Source organism: Anoplopoma fimbria, chromosome 23 (assembly GCF_027596085.1).
Source record: "Anoplopoma fimbria isolate UVic2021 breed Golden Eagle Sablefish chromosome 23, Afim_UVic_2022, whole genome shotgun sequence".
In the NCBI taxonomy this organism is placed as follows: domain Eukaryota; kingdom Metazoa; phylum Chordata; class Actinopteri; order Perciformes; family Anoplopomatidae; genus Anoplopoma; species Anoplopoma fimbria.
Window position 1 is genome coordinate 7,135,843 of NC_072471.1, and position 20,400 is coordinate 7,156,242.

The 20,400-nt window shown below is 39.1% G+C and overlaps 1 protein-coding gene across 1 annotated transcript in view; it reads left to right on the forward strand.

Moving 5' to 3' along the window:
- Nucleotides 1-20,400, forward strand: part of mybpc1 (myosin binding protein C1) — a 29,785-nt gene that overhangs the window by 7,584 nt on the left and 1,801 nt on the right. The window contains exons 4-32 of the mRNA XM_054624295.1: nucleotides 527-742; nucleotides 1,651-1,698; nucleotides 2,833-2,874; nucleotides 3,432-3,467; nucleotides 4,188-4,298; nucleotides 5,020-5,168; nucleotides 5,270-5,387; nucleotides 5,473-5,524; nucleotides 6,139-6,195; nucleotides 7,026-7,034; nucleotides 9,510-9,676; nucleotides 9,799-9,931; nucleotides 12,347-12,471; nucleotides 12,599-12,704; nucleotides 13,162-13,328; nucleotides 13,446-13,611; nucleotides 13,691-13,797; nucleotides 13,904-14,040; nucleotides 14,638-14,797; nucleotides 14,881-14,985; nucleotides 15,070-15,258; nucleotides 15,814-15,948; nucleotides 16,197-16,364; nucleotides 16,504-16,592; nucleotides 16,670-16,865; nucleotides 17,459-17,598; nucleotides 17,693-17,852; nucleotides 18,235-18,371; nucleotides 18,799-18,985. Coding sequence (XP_054480270.1) covers nucleotides 527-742; nucleotides 1,651-1,698; nucleotides 2,833-2,874; nucleotides 3,432-3,467; nucleotides 4,188-4,298; nucleotides 5,020-5,168; nucleotides 5,270-5,387; nucleotides 5,473-5,524; nucleotides 6,139-6,195; nucleotides 7,026-7,034; nucleotides 9,510-9,676; nucleotides 9,799-9,931; nucleotides 12,347-12,471; nucleotides 12,599-12,704; nucleotides 13,162-13,328; nucleotides 13,446-13,611; nucleotides 13,691-13,797; nucleotides 13,904-14,040; nucleotides 14,638-14,797; nucleotides 14,881-14,985; nucleotides 15,070-15,258; nucleotides 15,814-15,948; nucleotides 16,197-16,364; nucleotides 16,504-16,592; nucleotides 16,670-16,865; nucleotides 17,459-17,598; nucleotides 17,693-17,852; nucleotides 18,235-18,371; nucleotides 18,799-18,985 — 3,612 coding nt within the window. The remainder of the gene's footprint in view (nucleotides 1-526; nucleotides 743-1,650; nucleotides 1,699-2,832; nucleotides 2,875-3,431; nucleotides 3,468-4,187; nucleotides 4,299-5,019; nucleotides 5,169-5,269; nucleotides 5,388-5,472; nucleotides 5,525-6,138; nucleotides 6,196-7,025; nucleotides 7,035-9,509; nucleotides 9,677-9,798; nucleotides 9,932-12,346; nucleotides 12,472-12,598; nucleotides 12,705-13,161; nucleotides 13,329-13,445; nucleotides 13,612-13,690; nucleotides 13,798-13,903; nucleotides 14,041-14,637; nucleotides 14,798-14,880; nucleotides 14,986-15,069; nucleotides 15,259-15,813; nucleotides 15,949-16,196; nucleotides 16,365-16,503; nucleotides 16,593-16,669; nucleotides 16,866-17,458; nucleotides 17,599-17,692; nucleotides 17,853-18,234; nucleotides 18,372-18,798; nucleotides 18,986-20,400) is intronic.

A 20,400-nucleotide genomic window follows, 5' to 3' on the forward strand; every position in this document is an offset into this window, starting at 1 on the left:
TGAAATATCTCATCAACTAGTAGAAAGATTTCCATGAAATGTTGTACAAACATTCATGGTGCAAAGAGAATGAATCCTGCTGACTTTTGGAGATCCTCTGATTTTAACTCTTGTACCAATAAAAGGTCAAAAATTTGATTTATAGAATTTCTTTGTTTATGACCATTAAAACCAGTGGTTTTCCCAACAGCTGTAAATTGGTGCTAATTCGCAAACATCAACATGTTAACATGCTAAATTAAGATGGTGTACATGCTAAACATTATACCTGCTGAACCTGAGCATGTCAGCATTCTGGCGATAGCATTTAGCTCAAGGAGCCGCTGTGTGTCTAAACCTGACAGAGCCATCAGCGTGGTTATGAAATCTACTTTCATAACTCAAATGTCACAGAATTAAGATTGTGGCCATCTGGTCATTAGCTATTTATACCCACCTCGTTTGAGCAAGCATTATTTTGCAAGGCTGCCGGTGTTTGTGCCAGATGCTTGTACTGCTCCAGCTTGGCGCTTTGTCTGCTGCACAGAATCGGTAGCCGAGGAGAAAGAGCCAGTAGAGACTGATGGGAAGAAACCAGAGCCCACAGAGCATGAGCCATTACAGGCTGTGGTGGCTCAGGAGCCGAGCCCCACCGAGAATGGCTCAAACCAACCGCAGCCTGGTGGGGTTGGGGTAAAAGAGCAAGCAGAGTCCAGTAACTCTGCTGTAAAGGAAGAGGGTCCTTGCTCTCCCCCACCAACTGGTAAGTATTATTTTAAAAGTTTAATGAGTCCCATTTCTCTCTCAAATGCATGTTTAACTCTCTAGCTCTTTCACTTAAAATGTAAACAAGTCCTTAAAGTCTTACTAGTTATTTCAGTTGCAGCATGGCAAAGTGATCTTAAACCTAGATTTACTCTCAGTTGAAAGCTTATAGATAACCTTTACTTCAGAGAAAGCATTGGACTTCATTAAGTTGGATCCTTTCATAATTTGCTTTTACAACATTGCTCTAATCCCTACATGGCTTTAATTGCATGCATCAAATAAATAAAAAAGAGTGTTCAGATGTCTACAGAAATAAGAACTAATGTAAACTAATAAATAAGGACTAGATTAAGTACCTAAAATGGCAAACTGAAGGTGATCCAAATTGTGTACAAGGTGAGTTATGAAACTCTTTATTCTTTAATCCAGAAACACAGATGAAAAAGCTGAGATTTTTTGAAGTTACACAGAATTTCATGCTTTTGTTGGCTTGGTCTTGAGCATTTTTTTGTTGCAAATATGGGTTGCATCTGCTGCTTTCAGGTTGATGTTTTTCTGATACACTTGTGTGTGTTTTCTGTGCTCTACTGCTGAAGAGAACTTGTGCTTTTTTGTTTCGGCAGCTTGAGAGGCTTGTGGTTATAAGCATTCATGATCGCACACTGTTTTTCTGTCAGAGCAACAGCAGTTAGGGTCAAACCATCAGTTGATATTTTGGTCTCATTCCTCCTGTCCGAGAGCTGCATGTCATTCTCCATTCAGTCTTGTCTCGCATGTGATCAGTGGCCTTGTCGGCCTGCCATCCTTGTCGGCCTGCCATCCTTGTGTCTTTTTGGCCTGCCAGTGATGGATATTGAGCTTTTTGCTAGGTGGGTCTATTTGTCAATGACACCTTTATTGCAGATGATGATGCTGCTGCAGCCACTACCCCATCCCCAACACCCCAAGCAGGTTGGTACTCTTAACAGCCCGTATTACTTCCTAATTTATTCCTCTTTACCCCACCCTTTGAGGACAGTTGCAATCACCTTAAGTTAGGCTTAGATCAACTCCTATCACCTCATGAGTACTAAGAGCGCTGAAGTGCTCTCGTTGAGTAATTAGTTACTAGTGTGTTTGTTGGTCCACTATAAGGATAGTTAAATTAATTGTTTAATTCATCAAGCAATTAGTTTTACTGCTGTGTGAGGTGCATTTCAGCTTTACAGGTTAGTGTTTTAATCTTAAAATACAAAAAGACATTGGCTCAATCTATGCAACTCTGCAGTAAAACGGTAAACATGTTTTTGTACAGATTTTCATGTCAAATCTGTAAATAATCCGATGTATGTCCATGCATTGACATACATGTAGCAAATGGGTGATTTTTACATATTTAATACTGCTACAAGTACATCAACCTTTATTTACGCATCTCTAAAATAAAGGTATGAATGTCAAAATTATATTTCACATGTATATATTATAAATAGAAAATACATACATGGTTTGCTAGACGTGTATATGCATATCAATACACATGCACATTATTGTTCATTACATTACTACATTAGTACTCTTTGAGACTTTTGAATATGTTGAGGACAGTTTGATAGTAGTGAACATTGCTATACATTTTTATTAATAATTCTTATGCGACCCTCATAATTAAAATCTAAATTTACAGTATAGCGTTGAATTGAGCTCTGATTTCTAGCTGTTGTGAGAAAAAAGGTCATGCTGACAAATAGCTAATGTTACGTTTTAATGTTTTCTGGGCATTGGCATTGCCTTTTTTTGTGGCTACAGATACTTCTTTATATATTTTGCTTTTGTAAAATACTGTTAGGTAGTTTATTTACTTGCTGTCTTACCAATTACTTCTGTTTCCAACCAAAACTAGTAAGCTAGCAGTGAAGCATGTATTTAGCCTAAATACTTAAAGACTGGAAGCACAAGCAGGGGAAAAAGCTAGTTTTTATTTTTTTTTAATAAAAAGAAAATAGAGCCAAGAACTTAAAATGTAGACGCAATATTCATCAACCCGCCTACAATAGTTGAGTTTATCCTCATTAATTTCAATGATAACTGTGCTTTTTTTCACAGAGGATGCCAATTCACTCAAGAAACTCTCAGTTGAGCTGCCTAGTAAGATCCATCTGTTAAATCCTACCACCATTTTAGTTCCTCTGAAACCTGTAGCTCAGTCTAAATCAGATTACCCACTGAATGAAGCAACAATTGTTGGAGACATGTTTATTCTTAGATATCTTTTGTGTCTGGAAGTAAGCTTTTCAATACAAGAAGGGGAAGATGGCCAACATTTATTTTGCTAACATATTAACATACACCTATTAATACAAATGATTTTTCTTTATGTTAATTCGACTTCTGGGGTGTTACATGATCATTTTTTGTTTGTTTTCTAAAACAAACAAAGTAAATTGCCATTTATGTGAGCATATTTGGAATTCTGATCATAACACTCAGATCTAGGTTTTTTGCGATCAGTAATCAATCATATTCAAGCTTGTAATCAAAACAAAGAGCATGTCATAGATTTTCTTTTCAGAATTCCTCGGGTCAATGCTTGCAAATCTGTAATGCTTGTTGCTTTTACTTTTGATAAGTGTGTGCTTGCTTCAGTGGACTATACAGTAATATTCCTTACAATATGCTGTATATTTCTCTCTGTCTTTGTTTAGATGATAGCGTGCCAGCCATGGGGAGAAAAGACTCAGGTAATAAAGTGGTGGCCCAAAAAATACTAATACGGAAATTATGCCCTTTTTTTCATACACTCCAAGAGGAAGATCGGCATCAAGAAATTGAGATTGTGACTCAACCATTTTCCTTTTTTCCGTCACAGCTAGTCAAATGGAGCCATGCTAGGAATGACGTTACCAGGTTAATTTGTCTCAACAATATGTTGTGAAACATGAATACGATTGTTTTTCTGAAATGCCATACCCCCAACTCTCTCTTTCATTGATCACTGCATGTAGGACATTTTGGGGCTTTTAAAAAAATGTAATCTTTTTCATTAGCATCAGGTTAAAGGAGGCAAGGAAAGGATAACGAATAAGCAGGCGAAAAACTATACAGCAACATTGTGATTCATCAACATTCAGACCTCCCATTACAAAGAAGACTGGAGCATCAGGATGATGAAGAAGCTACAAAAACATATGTCCCTTAAATGTGGCCTGTTATGCTCATATTGTCTGTTTCGTGCTTTCCATGTTGCAAAAAGCTTAAATTCTGCTGATGAATGACAAGTGATGGCTGAAAGTGAGAAAATGTATTTCTGTCTGTATAACTCTCCTCTGGTAAGAGTAAAACTTTCAGATCAAAAGTGAAAGGTGGGTGTATGAACTCTTCAACTGTACTACTCTATGTTTTTCTTGCACAATGACGATGGAGAGCACTGTGTCATGTATGTGTTTCTCCCGACTGACCAGTGTGGTCTCTGGGAGATGGCCAGGGCCCAGATGACCTGGAAAAGCCCATTGACTCCCCACCAAAGTCCACCCTGATGATAGAGAGTCCCCAAAGTGCTGTTATCCCCGTGGGTGAGTGACAACACAATACAGATGAGTTAATGAAGAGTATAAAACATTGAATTCTAGAGGATGGATTCTAGATTGTGTCTGAGGGTGGCACATTGATTTCTCTAAGCATTAACAAAATAGTTCAACCTTTTGGGAAATGCATTCATTCGCTTTTTTGTCAAGAGTTAGATAAGACCGATACCACTGTCATGCCTGTTGAGGAAATATGAAGCTACCTCCAGGAGACGCTTAGCTTAAATTGCATAAAGACTGGACACAACGAAATTGCATATCTTGTAACCCCTCGTAAAACCACAAATTGATGATTTTTTACTTATTTTTTTGCACAGATTAATAACATTTGAATGTTACCTCAGCACAGAGACAATCTAGCGATATTCCCTCTGTTTACAGTCTTTATGCTAAACTGAGTTAACCGTCTACTGGCTCTAGCTTCATCCATTATCATCATGTAAAAGGACAGATATGAGAGTGGTATTGATCTCTTCAAAAAAATCCTAGAAACACATTGGCTTTAATGTTGAACTATATTTCCAGAGGGGCAATAGCCTCTGCAATCAATATTTCTAAATAAATGTAAAAATAAAGATGTATTTTGAGAGCATAGTGCCCCCATAGTTGTATGTTTTATTAAACTTTCAGTGTGACTTATATGGTTTAACAATTGGATTGTTGGACACTTCCTTCCCTGCGATCACATTGTATTTCTCTGTGTCTAAAGGTGGAGACGCCACCTTTGTTGCTAAGGTGGAGGCCAAAGATCTCCTCCGCAAACCCACTGTCAAGTGGTTTAAAGGAAAATGGATGGATCTAGCTAGCAAGACAGGAAAGCACCTGCAGCTGAAAGAAACCTTTGACCGATTGACCAAGGTACTGTACGGCAATGCCCCCCCACCTGTCCCAGCTCCTCAGTGAGCACCACTTCACAGTCAGCGCTGTTAAACCAATTATTATATATATTTCCCTGGCAGATGCACACATTTGAGATGCACATCATCAAGGCCAAAGACAACTATGCTGGAAACTACAGGTGTGAAGTCACCTACAAGGACAAGTTTGACAGCTGTTCCTTTGACTTGGAAATTAAAGGTTCGTTAAAGCATCAAGGAGCATTACTATATTCAAATCCGTTAACAAAATACAGACTAGCATATGTGTTGTTACTGTCTTACAGAAGCTGAACAGGGCTCACAGAATATTGATATTCGATCAGCTTTCAAAAGAAGGTAACGAAAGAACTGTCAACAGCAAACATTATGAATTCAGTATGCAACAGTTCAGTATTTTCTTTTTCACTTCACTTCAACTGAACAAACCAAGGTATTTATTCCAGAAAATAGGATTAATACTAATAAATGCTCCTGAAGAGTGGAGAAAAGAACAAGTGCGATAAACATTTCACATTCTAGTAATATTATTGTAACACATTTAAGTGTGACAAGATGGTTGTAGTAGTGTCATTAACCTTTCTCAAAGGTCATTACAACTCAACCAGCCGACTCAATGTGTAATTGAAGGCCAACTCTTGCATTTTAAATCTCCCTCCAAACAATGTGTCTGGAAAGCAATGCAAAGCATCCCAGTTTCACAATGTTGCAACACGTTGGCAATATTGCCTGGGACCGCTCTTAAAATGCCTCACACAAATCACTTTGTTTCAAGCTTTGATCCAGAAAAGAGAAACTAAGTGGTTTTGTGTAAGCATTAATCGTGGGTTAGCTTGGAGCTAACGCATCGATTGAGAATTTGCTTTGTGTTACTCTTTTAGCATTGTTTTATAGTGCCTGTAAATGTTTCAACTCTGATTAAATCTTTATTAATCTCTCCTTGTTAACAACAGCAGTGAAGGACAAGACGATGCAGGGGAGCTTGACTTTAGTGGTCTGCTTAAACATAGGTGAGAAACACATACCAACCCTGACTGGATTTTTTTCCTTTTCAAGTACCTTTTCCTTTGATTTGTATTGGGCTGCTGTATAAGTGGCACATACATTTCTTCAGATAATACATTATGCTTTACCAGAGGTTTTCAAAGTCGAACACTGTGGTCCCACCCTGAGACAAAATAGAGACAACTGCGAAACATTCCCGTCTAATGCAACATGAAGAAAGTTAATCTTAATGGTTTTACGTCAGTCATATTATTAGTCTTTGTCTTCAGTCGGCTTGAGATACATTCATGTATCATCTCAGTTAATTGGGAGTAAGACGTTTTTGTTGAATTTAACATATATTTGTTAACATTTTGGCACCATTAAAAGTATGCTGTATTAGCTATTAGTTCCTGTTCGCAATGTTTTAATGAACATACAGACAAATAAGATGTAATGATTCTTAGGCATATTCTGGAGTTATAAGAAGCGTCTTCATTCTATGCTTTCTAAGCTGATTTATGGACGTTTAATTGTTGAGATAATATGATATATGATATCCCCTGAAAGAGTACATTGCGCCGAATCTAAAAATATGTGCGTCGTGTCTGTGTAGTAAGACTGAGTTATGACTCTGAGAAGTGGTGCAGATTTTGAAAGGCGCCCTCACAGTTTGAAAACCTCTGGTTTACCAAAGCTACAGTGGTGGCTCAGAATAAACACCACAATACATTTTTCAGATGATAAACTGCAACGTTTAAGTGTGAGTACAAATAGTCCTAGGCACACACACAGTTCACCAGCGAAATTATACATTTACTTTGGGCTTGTCTCTTCTTCTCCCCTACATATTCAGAAATCAAAGGTTAGTAGAGAGAAAATCATAGGTTTTAAAAATGATTAGACCTTACTGCGGGTGAGTACTATAATCCTGTAGAGTCCCCAGCATGAAATGTAGCTCTAGGAATTGGACGAGCAAGAGTGTTGGCCTACTGTAGTACGGTAACACTTCATTTGAAGGCAGCATTCCTCTGTCAGCAGTCAGTAATGATGGAAACGGGCCCTGCTTCATAAACACTCTTGAGGTGGCCGCTCTTCAACACGTCGTGAAGTCAAACGCCACCTTCATGAGGCAGAGTGCACCGTTTTGGATGATTATTGATGTGCTAGTGGGCCACGGAGGAATGATGCTGTAAAATAGTGTTATCTCTACATTGTCGTTTTATTTCAACTTTAAAAATATATATAGATATACCGCCATTTTTATTTCAGCTTTCTTCATAATTGCCTGAAAATAAACAGATGAGAGGTACAAACATAGAATGGAATAATATTTGACGCTATTCACCTCCAATCTTTCAGACATTTGGGAAAATGTCTATGAAAGAAAGGGCTGTCTGAATGTTCTTTATGTAAACTAATGAATACACTCATGTCCATGGCGTCGTGCTTACTAACGTGGATCTCATAAATCTAACATCCTCAATATCCTTATCTAACAGTGCCGGAGCATCTCTGAAGTGAACACTCAAACAACAACAAACAAAGGGATGGGCCAGTTCATGAGAGCAACGTGAAAGACGTTAAAATCAGCATTTAAAATCTTTGTCGAAGGTTTCCCGATATCCCTGCATGCTGCACATCATGTTATTACAAACAAAAGCGTTCAGCAGTTCAATAAGTTGAATAACAAACAAAAGAGTTCCTTTATTGAACTGCGTGTGCTTTTGTGTGCTAAATGAATCCTTCAACCCTGATACAACCCTTGTGTCCTCTCCCAAACTTGCTTATAAGTCTTCCAAACTAAAAGATCCCAACTTAAATTTCCTCCTTTATTCTGCTCCCATTTACCGTATTTTCCGCACTATAGGGCGCACTGGATTATAAGGCGCACTGTCAATGAATGGTCTATTTTCGATCTTTTTTCATATATAAGGCGCACCAGACTATAAGGCGCATTAAGCGAAACAAAACAGTCAGTCAGTCAAACTTCCTCCACTTCCGTACCATTGATTCATTAATGTTGAATTATCTCGCAGCTGCTCTATTCCCATGGTCTCCTGCGTGACTGACAGCCTTGAGTTTGAAGTCCGCGTCGTCAGCGTGTCTCTTGACAGGAGCCATGTTGGGTCCTTATCCACACACACTGTAATATTATGGTGAAGCACAGTATGTATTACTCCGCGACGCTCCTGACTACGGTAGCCGTAATGCTGCTGCGGTGCGGCTTTGTAGTTTACCAAAGTCGTACTAAAACATGTTGACAGAGCGCTGTGTACCACATAAAATCACTTCGAGGTCAGTAAGCACAACCAGAATTAATCCATATATAAAGCGCTCCGGATTATAAGGCGCACTGTCGTTTTTTGAGAAAATTAAAGGCTTTTAAGTGCGCCTTATAGTGCGGAAAATACGGTAATATTTCCCAATGCATGCTATAAACCTTAAAAAGCCTTTTTACAATCATTATTTTGGATTCAATAGCAACCCTAAGTCTTAAAATATCATAACAATCAGAAAAACACATATATGATGGATGTTAGAAATACTTTTGCCATTGCATTTAACTGAGTCGCTGACCTAAGAACGATAGCTAGTCCCCAGGAGATAAAAGTCTGAAACGGTCACAGAAAAGTAGCACAATGTAGAACAGTAGAATAAACCTGCTTTGAATCCCAAGTCACAATGTAATAGATGACATATAGGACATTGAGGTCCTAAACAAGAATTCTTCCATTTTTCCGTTTTCCAATCTTCGTTTTTGTTGACGAGACCGAACTGCAAACTTACAGACACGATGAGGGGTCAAGCAGGGATATTAGTTTGTATTAAGAGATTTAAAAAAGTATGGAAGCCACTTGTTTAGAGGATAGATTTGTCTCCAAAGTTCCTTTTAGATTTCTTTGTTTCTTTTTCGTAATAACTTCCTGGCTACCACCGTGGCTCCATTTTGACACTTTGGATTAAATCCTGTTGGATAGACCCGTGACTAATATTGTGCAGACACAGTTAACACTCCAGTACTTCTCGGCAAATTAAAGAGCACCGCTGTGTTTTGTGTTACTGTTAACATTTGACTCCAGAGCTGATGTCGACACACAGGTAAACAGCTCACGATGCCCATCCCTTTGTGTGACATGTCCCGAGGAACAGAATATGATATGCAAACCTAAAAATGGCAGGGCAGGAACCAAGGAATGCATTAAACTAGTAAAATAAGCAGTGATTGTAAAGGTACCCTTATTCTAGAGGTTAATGAGTAGTTCCTCAGGACATGTTGCAAACACCAGCCTATGACTCGTGCCCTCACGTCGTTCTCCCTCGTATCCGGCACCACTAGGGAGCCGAAACACCAGGATGACACTCCAGAGGTGGATGTGTGGGAAATCCTGAAGAACGCCCGGCCAGATCAGTACGAGAAGATCGCCTTCGAGTACGGCATCACAGATCTGAGGGGTCTGCTGAAGAGGATGAAGAAGATCCCAAGAGAGGAGAAGAAAAGCGAAGGTAAATCAGTTTTTCCACTAATTTTGGATTTCTTTCTTCGGTGAGTATAAGTCTTCATGTCTGGTTCATAGGAATCGTGATCTTGGTGTCTCTTTTACAACATTTATTTTGTCTTTTTAAAGCTTTTGCGAAGAAACTGGATCCAGCATATCAGGCTGATAAAGGTGGAAAGATTCGCCTGGTGGTCGATCTTGCCGACCCCACAGTTGAGCTGAAGTGGTACAAGAACGGACAGGAAATCAGGCCGACTCCCAAGTAAGTCGCAACATTTTTCTCAAAGCCTCTCTTTTCTGTGTCTTCTTCCCATCAACAGGTCACAAATAAAACGCATGCTTTTAAAAATGCGTTTCATTTGTGGCATCGCCCTTCTTCTTTCTGATATTATGTGTTTTCACATAATGTTTTGTCACCACTCAAAAGCACAGTGGTTAACATGTTTTCCACCACACAGATTCATTAATATTATATTGTATATAATATTAATATTAATATTCATGAGTTCAAAAACACATCATGTGCCTCATACAGACCTACATAAATATATTAAAATCTAAAAGTAGCTTAGTAAGACAGTATTTATATGGTAACCGTAATGCACCTTCATAGTTTTACACATGTGCAGCTCACTTTGCGAGTGAACAAAAAATATATTTTTTCTACTTTAATGTTGCTCTAATTAGTTTCCACACAGTCTCTCCCACACATTAGGCTACGTTCACACTGCAAGCATTAATGCTCAATTTGAATTTATGGCTCAGATCGGATTTTTTTGTTTGGCTGTTATTATTTCTTAAATGTGCCCGATATTACATTCCATTATGAACTGATCCGCTTACACAAAAGACAATAAAGATGTCACACGCTGTCAAACGGAAGTCAACATGGAGGTCACTGGATTTAGTGTTTGAAGTGGAAAGCAGTGAATTTGTGAGCAGATGATAAAGAGGATTAAGAGAAAGAGAGCTACACTTTTAATTATTTCTTTTAGTGTGTTGTGTGAATGGCTGCAAAAATCTTTGTGACAAATCTCAATCAATTGCATGAATTCTGAATATGACTGTTCAGACTGAGGTCGCATTGCAAAAAATCTGAGCTGTATCTGAATCAGAACTGAAAAGATCAGATTCCATGTGATTTGTGCTGTTCATACTTACTTAAGAAAAATAAAAATCTGAGTCACGTATACTAAAGAAATCTGATTCGAGACACTTTTTCCTGCAGTGTGAACGTAGCTTTAAGTACATTATGAATTCACATGGCTATATATATAAATATAAGGCCCCAAAGCTACTTTTGGGTGTAAATGCAATGTATGATGTCAACTGTTGCCATTAACTAACTGTATATGTCCTCCTTTGTACAGGAAAAAAGGTGGTACCTCCTTCACAGGTCTTTAACCAAGTCTGGCTTTGGAACAAATTTAATAAATGCTAAATTACATCTTAAATAAATTTAAATATTGTGTACTATGACAAGCCATTACCACTGTAACGACAACAATCCTATTATTATGTTACCATCATGATATGGTTTCAAATCTACTATGACTGAAAGACTGGAGTTTAGCAAGTTTTTTTAGTGCAACAGGTATTTATTAATTAAATGTGAAGACTTGGGTGTAAAAATACTAGACAGAGTGAGACTTATTCCTGACCTTGGGAATAGCGGTTAGACAAAACTTAATGTTATACAACCCTTTAAAAAGGAATAAAAAGCTACATTTTTAAAGCTGCTATAATTAGTATTGTATCACAATAACAATATATTAAAATCAATTGAACTTCTTTTCAATGCCTACAATTAGCTTGTTTTAAGATCAACCTCTAAAACTAGTTGTTTTGTGCCTTTATTAAACATTCTTAATATCATATGTCTTTAAATATATAATAATGATAAAATGTTTATCTCATAATTGGGTAACATGTTAGGCTAATAGTAGGGTGTAATACCAAATTGAGTGAAAATTATTCTGCAACTAGTAGGGTTTGTGTATAGCATTTTAAAGTAGATATTATGATTATAGACTTGTAAACTAAATAACAACTATGCCAAACGTTGTATTCATTAGCTGAAACCTCTAATCAAAGCCATGCAAAGTTAAAGCCATCTGGGAGGTTATTGCTGTTTTCTGGTTTTGGTCTCTGTTCAGAAGACTTCACTATAAAAAAAACCTTTTTTTTTTACATTATTTGCCAACTACATGAACCCCTCCAGGCATGATGTTTCTCTGTCTTTGTCTGTGTTTCTATCTGTGTTTGTCATATCATGACGCTCTTTCCTGTCCACCATAATCACCTCCTGTACACTCGCTGGGCTCCGGCTCTATTCTGGCTCCACTGGTGACCTTAAGTCGAGGGAAGTAAGTCCATCCGTACAGTCTATTCTCCCTTCTCCATGTCAGTGTTTTGGTGTGATCCCACCCTTCTGTTCAACCTGAATGTTGGATTTGTGAAGTGCACTTGATGCATGCTGGGTATAATAATGATGTAGCAATTGTTTATTTTGTCAACACTGCAGTACATTTTGATTTAAAGAATTACTGTAGCCAACTTTGTCTTTTAGTTTACTTAATATTTGTAATAAAATACATTCATATTGTATATTGTCTAGTATATGGACTCATACACAGTGTTGGTGATCAGTGATGTGACTAATGGACTTTACTTTTAGGTATATTTTTGAGCATAAGGGCACACAAAGGATTATGGTTATCAACAACTGCTCCATGAATGATGACGCAGCTTACTCTGTAGCTGCAGGAGACGAGAAATGCACAACCGAGCTGTTTGTCAAAGGTATCTCCACCTGTTCACCTTTATTTAACTTATAAATAACTGTATATATATATCACATGATATGTTGAAGATCGGTTTGTGTATAAATCAGTAAGAAACATGTAGTTTTTCCTTTCTCGTCTTACAGAGTTGCCAGTGAAGATAGTTAAAGGTATTGAGGCTGTGAAGACCACAGTGAATGAGAGGATTGAGCTGGAGTGCGAGGTGTCAGAAGAAGGTGCTCAAGTCAAATGGTGAGACTCATTTTAAGATTTAATTGTCAAAAAATGACAAATCAAACTTAAACTGGTCTGCTCTATGGCCGCTCACTGGTTTGTCAGAACAAAGGATATATATATATATAAATATTAATGTGGGGTTTTTTTAACCAGCAGTGCCACTTTTTTCTGACTGGATGCATTGTTAGTCATGTAGTCATTAAAGGACATACGCATTAACAATGCTCCCAGATTGTGATAAAAGCTACTAATTATTATTTAATAAACACTTTTATTTTTTAGGTTAATTAATTCAAAATAATTTCCTAGGATGTGTCCTAAATGAATAATTGGTGCTAATAAAAGGTTCAATTGAGGCATTATTTATTTTGTACACTTTCATTTAATTAGTAAGATTCAGTTAACTGTCGTGTGGTCTGGAGAATCTTTGTGTGTGTATAGAACTCATTTCAAATGCTTCTTCCTCCTTCAGGATGAAGAACGGTGTTGAGGTTCCAACAGGAGTACGCTCCAGATATCGAGTTAAGTGTGAAGGAACAAAACACTTCTTGGTGATAGATGACGCCTCCAGGGAGGACACTGGGACGTACTCCATCATGGCTTCCGGAGGCACATCTGAGGCTCAAGTACACATCGACTGTATGTAGCATCCCAGCCTATTTTCCCTATCTGTTTGTCTTTGCATGTTTCTTCAAAGGAATCAATATTAATAATGTTCTCTATTCTGTTCTACACCCGTCTCATATTTTTAATTAGTGAAACCGCTGAAGGTGTTCCAGGACCTTCAGGATACAACGGTGTTGTTGGGTCAGCCCATCAAGCTGCACTGTGAGATTTACCCGGGCAACGTCCCGGGTCGTTGGTACAGGAATGGACAGCTGATCCAGCCCAATGACCGCATCAACATCGTACACAGAAATAAGTATGTGATTCAATTTGAACTCTGTTCAATCAAAACCAATTTCACACAAATGCTAACTAATGTCATTTTGACTTTCAAGGGTCCATCGTCTTGAAATTCCTGCCAGCTCCCTTCACGATGCAGGAGATTACACTTTTGTTCCGGAGGGATATTCACAGAGCCTCTCTGCCAAAATTCACATCATTGGTACACAGCCTGTTCTTCATTGCACTGGGCAATTTTATATATTGACATTATACTAAAAACAACAGCATAACTTAATTTTTTTATGGTGTGATTGAATTTTCTATAGACCCACCAAGGGTGCACTTGGAGAGCATGAACTTCCCCGACAACACGGTGACAATCGTGGCGGGAAACAAACTTCGCTTGGAGATCCCCATCAGTGGAGAACCAGCACCCAGGGTGGTGTGGATGAAGGGAGAAAGGGTGAGCTTCAATCTATTCAGTGTTTAACTCTTTTAAGCAAAGTGCTTGCATTGTTTTCTCTTTTGTTATTTTCATCATAAATCAAATTTAGACAACCAAACAGGAAAATACTCCAAAAAATATACCAAAGTACTTCCTGGCTTTCCTTTCCTGTGTCTGGAATTCAGGCCTAAGCCTTTCATTTTTTGGGGCATTTGTTTTTTATGAAACGTTACTCAAACAGGATTAAACAGTGCATTAGTTAGGACTATTTCAAGACTCGGATAATGCACATAAGGTGCTCTTTTGAGTATTTATGTCAGCAGGACGGTGTATGGGATTGACTCAAAATAAACTACAGTGGCCTTGTTTACAGTATTTAATGAAAATGTCACCCAGTACAACAGAAGGTCAAATTTAGTTGTTTAGAACTATATGAAAGAAATCAAGTTATATCAGCCTTTGGATACACAGATAAAAGTTATGAATCATAAATTATAAAATAAATAATTAAATTGTTTGTTGATAATAACACAAATATAGAATATTACCATCCTTTGATTTGTACTTCACATTAAAGGCTTACATGTAATTATTTTTCCGTCTCATTTGTTTAAGGTGATTCTTGAGTCTGGCAATCGCGTCCGCGCTGAAACATGCGGCGACCAGACCAGCCTGACAATTGAAGTCACGGAGCGGGAGGACACCGGCAACTACAAGATCGTCCTGCAGAATGAGGCTGGTGAAGCCACAGCCAGCGTCAAAATCAAGGTTGTGGGTAAGTGATCACGAGAACACAGAAGTAGAGAACTGCATGTAAGTTTCTTGAACATCCTTAACATGACGCTTTGTTTTCTGCAGACATCCCTGATCCTCCAGAGGCTCCCTTGGTCCCAGAAGTGGGCGGGGATTGGTGCTCTATGACATGGGACCCACCAAAATATGACGGGGGTTCACCAATATTAGGTATACATCACTTCTTACTTATTTCTGCTGCTTAAATGTATGTGTAGGGCGTTAAATGACAAGCTCTCTGACCGTCCTCTAAAGGCTACTTCATCGAGAGAAAGAAGAAACAGAGCTCAAGATGGATGAGACTCAACTTTGACCAGATCAAAGAAACATCATTCGAACCCAAGAAGATGATTGAAGGAGTGCCGTACGAAGTGCGGATCTTTGCAGTCAACGCCATTGGTGTGTCCAAGCCCAGTGAACCATCCAAAGCCTTTACTCCCCTCGGTGAGTAGCCCGAATGTCTCCACTGAGCAGTCTAAACACTGGCCTTTGAGCTGTTACTGCCAATAATCTGTATGGGAAAGTATTACGGGAGGGTTCAGTTTATCTAACAACCGTTTCATGATAATGGAGGAAATCTCAAAGAGCGGGCCGGTGACAGTGCCTGTGTGATCTGCCCTTGGTACCCCGGCGACGCAGCTGTTCCTCCCGATAGCCCACCATCCCAAGCATTCTGACAGTGACCTCCACTGGACATGCAGGAGCTTTAGAGGATATTAAACATGTCTTTATAATGGCTGCCAAATCATCTGTGGATTAGAGGTTTAGGAGATCAGGTCTGTCAGAGGGTTCAATAGGAGTTAAATGTGATTCAGAATACAAGAATAGATGGACTAATGAGATCTGACATGCAGATTCAGAGCATACCAGCCAGAGTGAGAGGCGCCTTTCTCAAGTCCTCGTGACTTGCCAAAATGGATGTTTTCCAATCTCGTTCATACCCATTGTTGAATCGTTATGACTCCTCTGATCTCTAAAACCCTTTTTTTCTCCGCTCAGCTGTGACCAGTGAGCCCACCATGCTGGTTGTGGACGATGTCACCGACACCACAGTGACCGTAAAGTGGCGGCCTCCTGAGACCATCGGGGCTGCCGGTCTGGACGGATACTTGGTGGAGTACTCCATCGAAGGAAGTGAGACAACCTTAAATCTAAAGGCCATGAAAGTTGATAATTAAGAGAAATCTGTCATGCGTCAGTCCCACACAAATTGTAGTGTTATTAGACCCATCTGTCACAGCGTGACATCCAATGAACATGTAACATCCCCGCTGTCCCATAGTTTGTAGGGGCCTAACATTGTTTGTACATGTTTGTCACAAAAATTTCAGTGATACTCGTTAGCAAATATTTGTTTCAGCTGGACTGATTTTTCCCTACAGCTGATGATTGGGTAATATCCAACGAGGAGCTGACAGACAAGACCAAGTTCACCATCAGTGGGTTGACTCCAGGGTGTAAAATTTTGGTCCGAGTCAAAGCCCTCAATGCTGCCGGAGCCAGCGCTCCTCGGACCCTTCAGCACTCTGTCCTGGTCAAAGAGGTTATTGGTGAGCTCTGAAAACTACTGTGGAGTGTTTTGTACATGAACCTTTGTAACTTTCTGTAACATGTCTTTAAAGTTGGTTGTTTTGAAGGAAAAGAATGAAACAAACATCAGTATTGTCACCTTATGGTCCGTTTCCTCAGAACCACCAAAGATCCGCGTCCCCCGACACCTGAAGCAGACTTACACTCGTAGAGTTGGAGAAGCGGTCAACCTCGTGGTGCCATTTATGGTATAGCAACCTCCCAATCGATCAATATTCGCTGTATCTCTGAGCAGAATCATAAATTGTGTGTGTGACGTCTGCAGGGCAAACCCAGGCCGAAGGTCACCTGGCTGAAAGAGGGCAAGGCCATAGACCAAACCCACGTCAGCATCCGCAACACAGACTGTGACAGCATCATCTTCATCCGTAAAGCAGAACGCAGCCACTCTGGAAAGTATGAGATGTCCGTGCAGGTTGAAAACCATGTGGACACGGCCATTCTTGACATACAAGTTGTAGGTGAGTCAAGTTTTTTTTGCAGCATTAAATTTAGTTCCCTTTAAAAAAATGCCCTGGAAGATTTTAAAAGTCTTAAAATGAATTTAATGAATCTAAGTCTCTTAATTGCTGTCTACAGCAATGTAAGTTATAAAATGTTTTTGTATCTCATAGCAGGCTGTCAGGAGACGTTATTCACTTCTAAACTTTAAACTTCTACAACTAGAAATGTTTTTGTTGCAGCAAGCATCGTCAATGTCTCATAATGGGCTGGTGGCAATTTAAGAAATAACTTGAATTAACTTAGAAATAAATAATAATAAATAATCAATTTAATTAGTTTATCCATCCATCCATTTTATGTCTCTTATTTAGGTTCAGGTTGCATTCATTTAAAGCAAAGCAAAGCAAGCAAGTCATTTTATTATGAATTATTGATGTATGCTGCTGGGAAGGACACATAGTCCCTGCTGGTTTCAAATCATTATTTAATACTTTGGACGGTTTTAATATAAAATGGGTAATAAATGTATGGCTTTGACATTGCTGGGCCAATTTGAAATGATATTAACGAGACCAAGCTGTCTGCTCACCATCTTTTCTCTGATTGTTAGACCTTCCTGGGCCTCCCCAGTGTGTGACCATTGAAGATGTTTGGGGTGGAAATGTGGCTCTGGTCTGGACTCCTCCGAAAGACAACGGCAACGCCCCGATAACAGGCTACACCATTCAAAAGGCAGACAAGAAGACAATGGTAGAAGATCAATATTACAAAATGTACTGAACTGAAATTGAAAGTGATTTGTAATTAAAAAAAAGACATTTATATGCTTCAATCTGCTTCTCAGGAATGGTTCACGTGCATTGAGCACTACCATCGCACCTGCATCACCATCACAGAGCTGGTGGTAGGGAACGAGTACTTCTTCAGGATCTACGCAGAGAACATGTGCGGCCTCAGCGAAACTGCCACCCAAACCAAGAAAAGCGCGCTCATCGTCAAGGAAGGTAATAATGACTGTCCTATTGGCAAATGTCAATGGTTACTAACAACTTCTGATGGGGGAAAATGCTTCCAAAGTCAGAATCTTGGAACAAATCACATGCATTACACGTGTCGTTTGTCTATTATTTTCACAGCTGTTATCTGAAAGGTACTGTCAGTGATGCTTTCCACCTTAAAGTCGGTCTGAATTGATTTACAGCCTCACTTTAAAGTTTAAAGGATCGGGCTATGGCTGACAGGCCCTTTTACCAGTGGTGTTGTAGACTTAGCCGATGATAAACAAAAATACGTTGTCTTTCCCTCATCACTTAGGGAATTTCCCACATGATACCGCTCAGCGCCAGTATCATGCGCAACCCCATTCCTTTACCCTTACCCCAACAGGTATGCAGGTGAAAACGCACGACTTCAACGACCGCGACTTCATGGAGGCGCCGAAGTTCACGCAGCCGCTGATCAACACTTTTGCCATCGCCGGCTACAACGCTACTCTCAACTGTAGCGTCCGTGCCAACCCAAGGGTAGGTGGGAGAACCACAGGTGAAAGTGGTGTATGTATAGATTATGTGTTACATTCAAGACACTTTTAAGTCATTTTAGGCATACAACTTGGTGACCAGCAGCAAGAGAACAAGTCAATAACATAGAAACAAGCAGGATTAGAACACGTCATAAAAGCTAAAAAAATACAAAAAAAAGTATTGCACAGCAGGTTAGATGTGACTAATAAAATTCTGGGGTGCATAAGGAGCAGTTGAGGGTCGGGCAGTGTTTGCAGTCCTTCAGGATTATGTTGTATTATAGAACTGATTCTCTTCCTAGTGTGGCAAAAAAAATGTTTTAAAGACAATATTATATTTATAATCTTGAGTGGATGGGTAAAGTAATAATATTGGTAATAATAATAATAATGTGCTTGCTGCTGACGTTTCTGTTGTCTGACTGCAGGCCAAAGTGATCTGGATGAAGAATAAGATAACTATCATTGACGACCCGCGCTACCGCATGTTTAGCAACCAGGGAGTATGCACTCTGGAGATAAGGAAGCCCAGCCCCTATGATGGCGGCATGTACACCTGCAAGGCCATCAACGACCTGGGAGAGGCCCAAGTGGACTGCAAACTGGAGATCAAAGGTCAGTGTGGACCAGGATGGATGCTCAATGGGCCTTACAGGGTATCTGTCTTTATCTGAGTGTGGTTTCTCAAAGCCTTTCACCTTTCTTAATATATATCTTAATTTCTACTGCCTCTTACCTGTACCTTCGCTTAAAGAATATTTTTTTCTATATTTAAAAAAGACAAAAAGAAGAATCAGTTTTAATCAAAATCGTCACTCTGTTAGTATAAGGGCGCAGAGTTGGCTTTGGAAAACCAACTCCACTGGAGTACCGTAGTGTTTGAACTTTGTTTGCAGTCTACTGAAGGGCTTACCAGATAGGCGGAGGACATGTAAGTATCTGGATTGAGCTGCACCTGCTATTCATACATTCATGGCTACGGTTGTGTGAAAGTCCTCCTGAAGTTCTTCGCAAATTTTTACTAGTTTTGGGGGATTTCTTAATTGGGTTGCACCATTAAAACTAGAATGTCTTAGCTATAGTAGTAGATACATTAGCTATTTATAAATTGGTTGCTAGAAAACATATTTAGCACTGTCTAATCCAAAGCAATGAACTATGAAAACAGGTCACTGTAGCCTCCATACAGCATAGGATTAGGAAATTAAAAGATATATTAAATTTACCTGCCAATCATTTCTAAATGTATCTTTGTCTTTATTTATATGTAAAGACTTCTCTTTTCCAACGGCATCAGGTGATGGACCAGGAAGTTGTAATTACAAGTTTTGGCCACTATATCAAATTGGCCCTTAAAGCCTGGCACTGCTCCTGGAGGCTGGCTTTCAACCGCTAATATTATCAGGCTAACGTTGTCAATAAGCTCAATTATCTAACTGATAAAATTACATTCATCTTTATGTAAGAACTATTTGTTTGGTGCAACCTGTTTTTTTTTCTCCACTTTATAATCACGGTTTGAATTTAAAATCGGGTGCCACCTAATCCTGGACACCATTTTCAAAATAGATGAAAAAGAATGACTTGATAATAATCCGTTCATTTGTGTGCAGTGCACATAATATCTGGTGACACATTTCCATCACCACCACATGTAGAGGTTTTATCCCGTGTTCTCTATCCAGCCATCTTGTTCATCATCACAACAACACACCACCTCAACACACAGTCTGTCACCAGTCGCACCTCAGTAGGCATAACATATAGAGCCCTGATGTTTCTGTATTGTCTTAAACTATTCTCCACAGATTCCACTGTCTTCTTTATGCCACACAGTTAACTCCTCATATAAAAGAGTTCAGTAATAACTCAGTATTCCCTGGTGCACACATATAACTCCATGTTAACATTTTGTTAACCCCTCTTCTCTTCTCTCTCCCCCAGTCCAAACTCAAGAATTGTGAATGTATGTTCTCACATAAGGTAAGCTTTCATATGGTTTTGGCATATGAAGCTTATGTCATTCATGA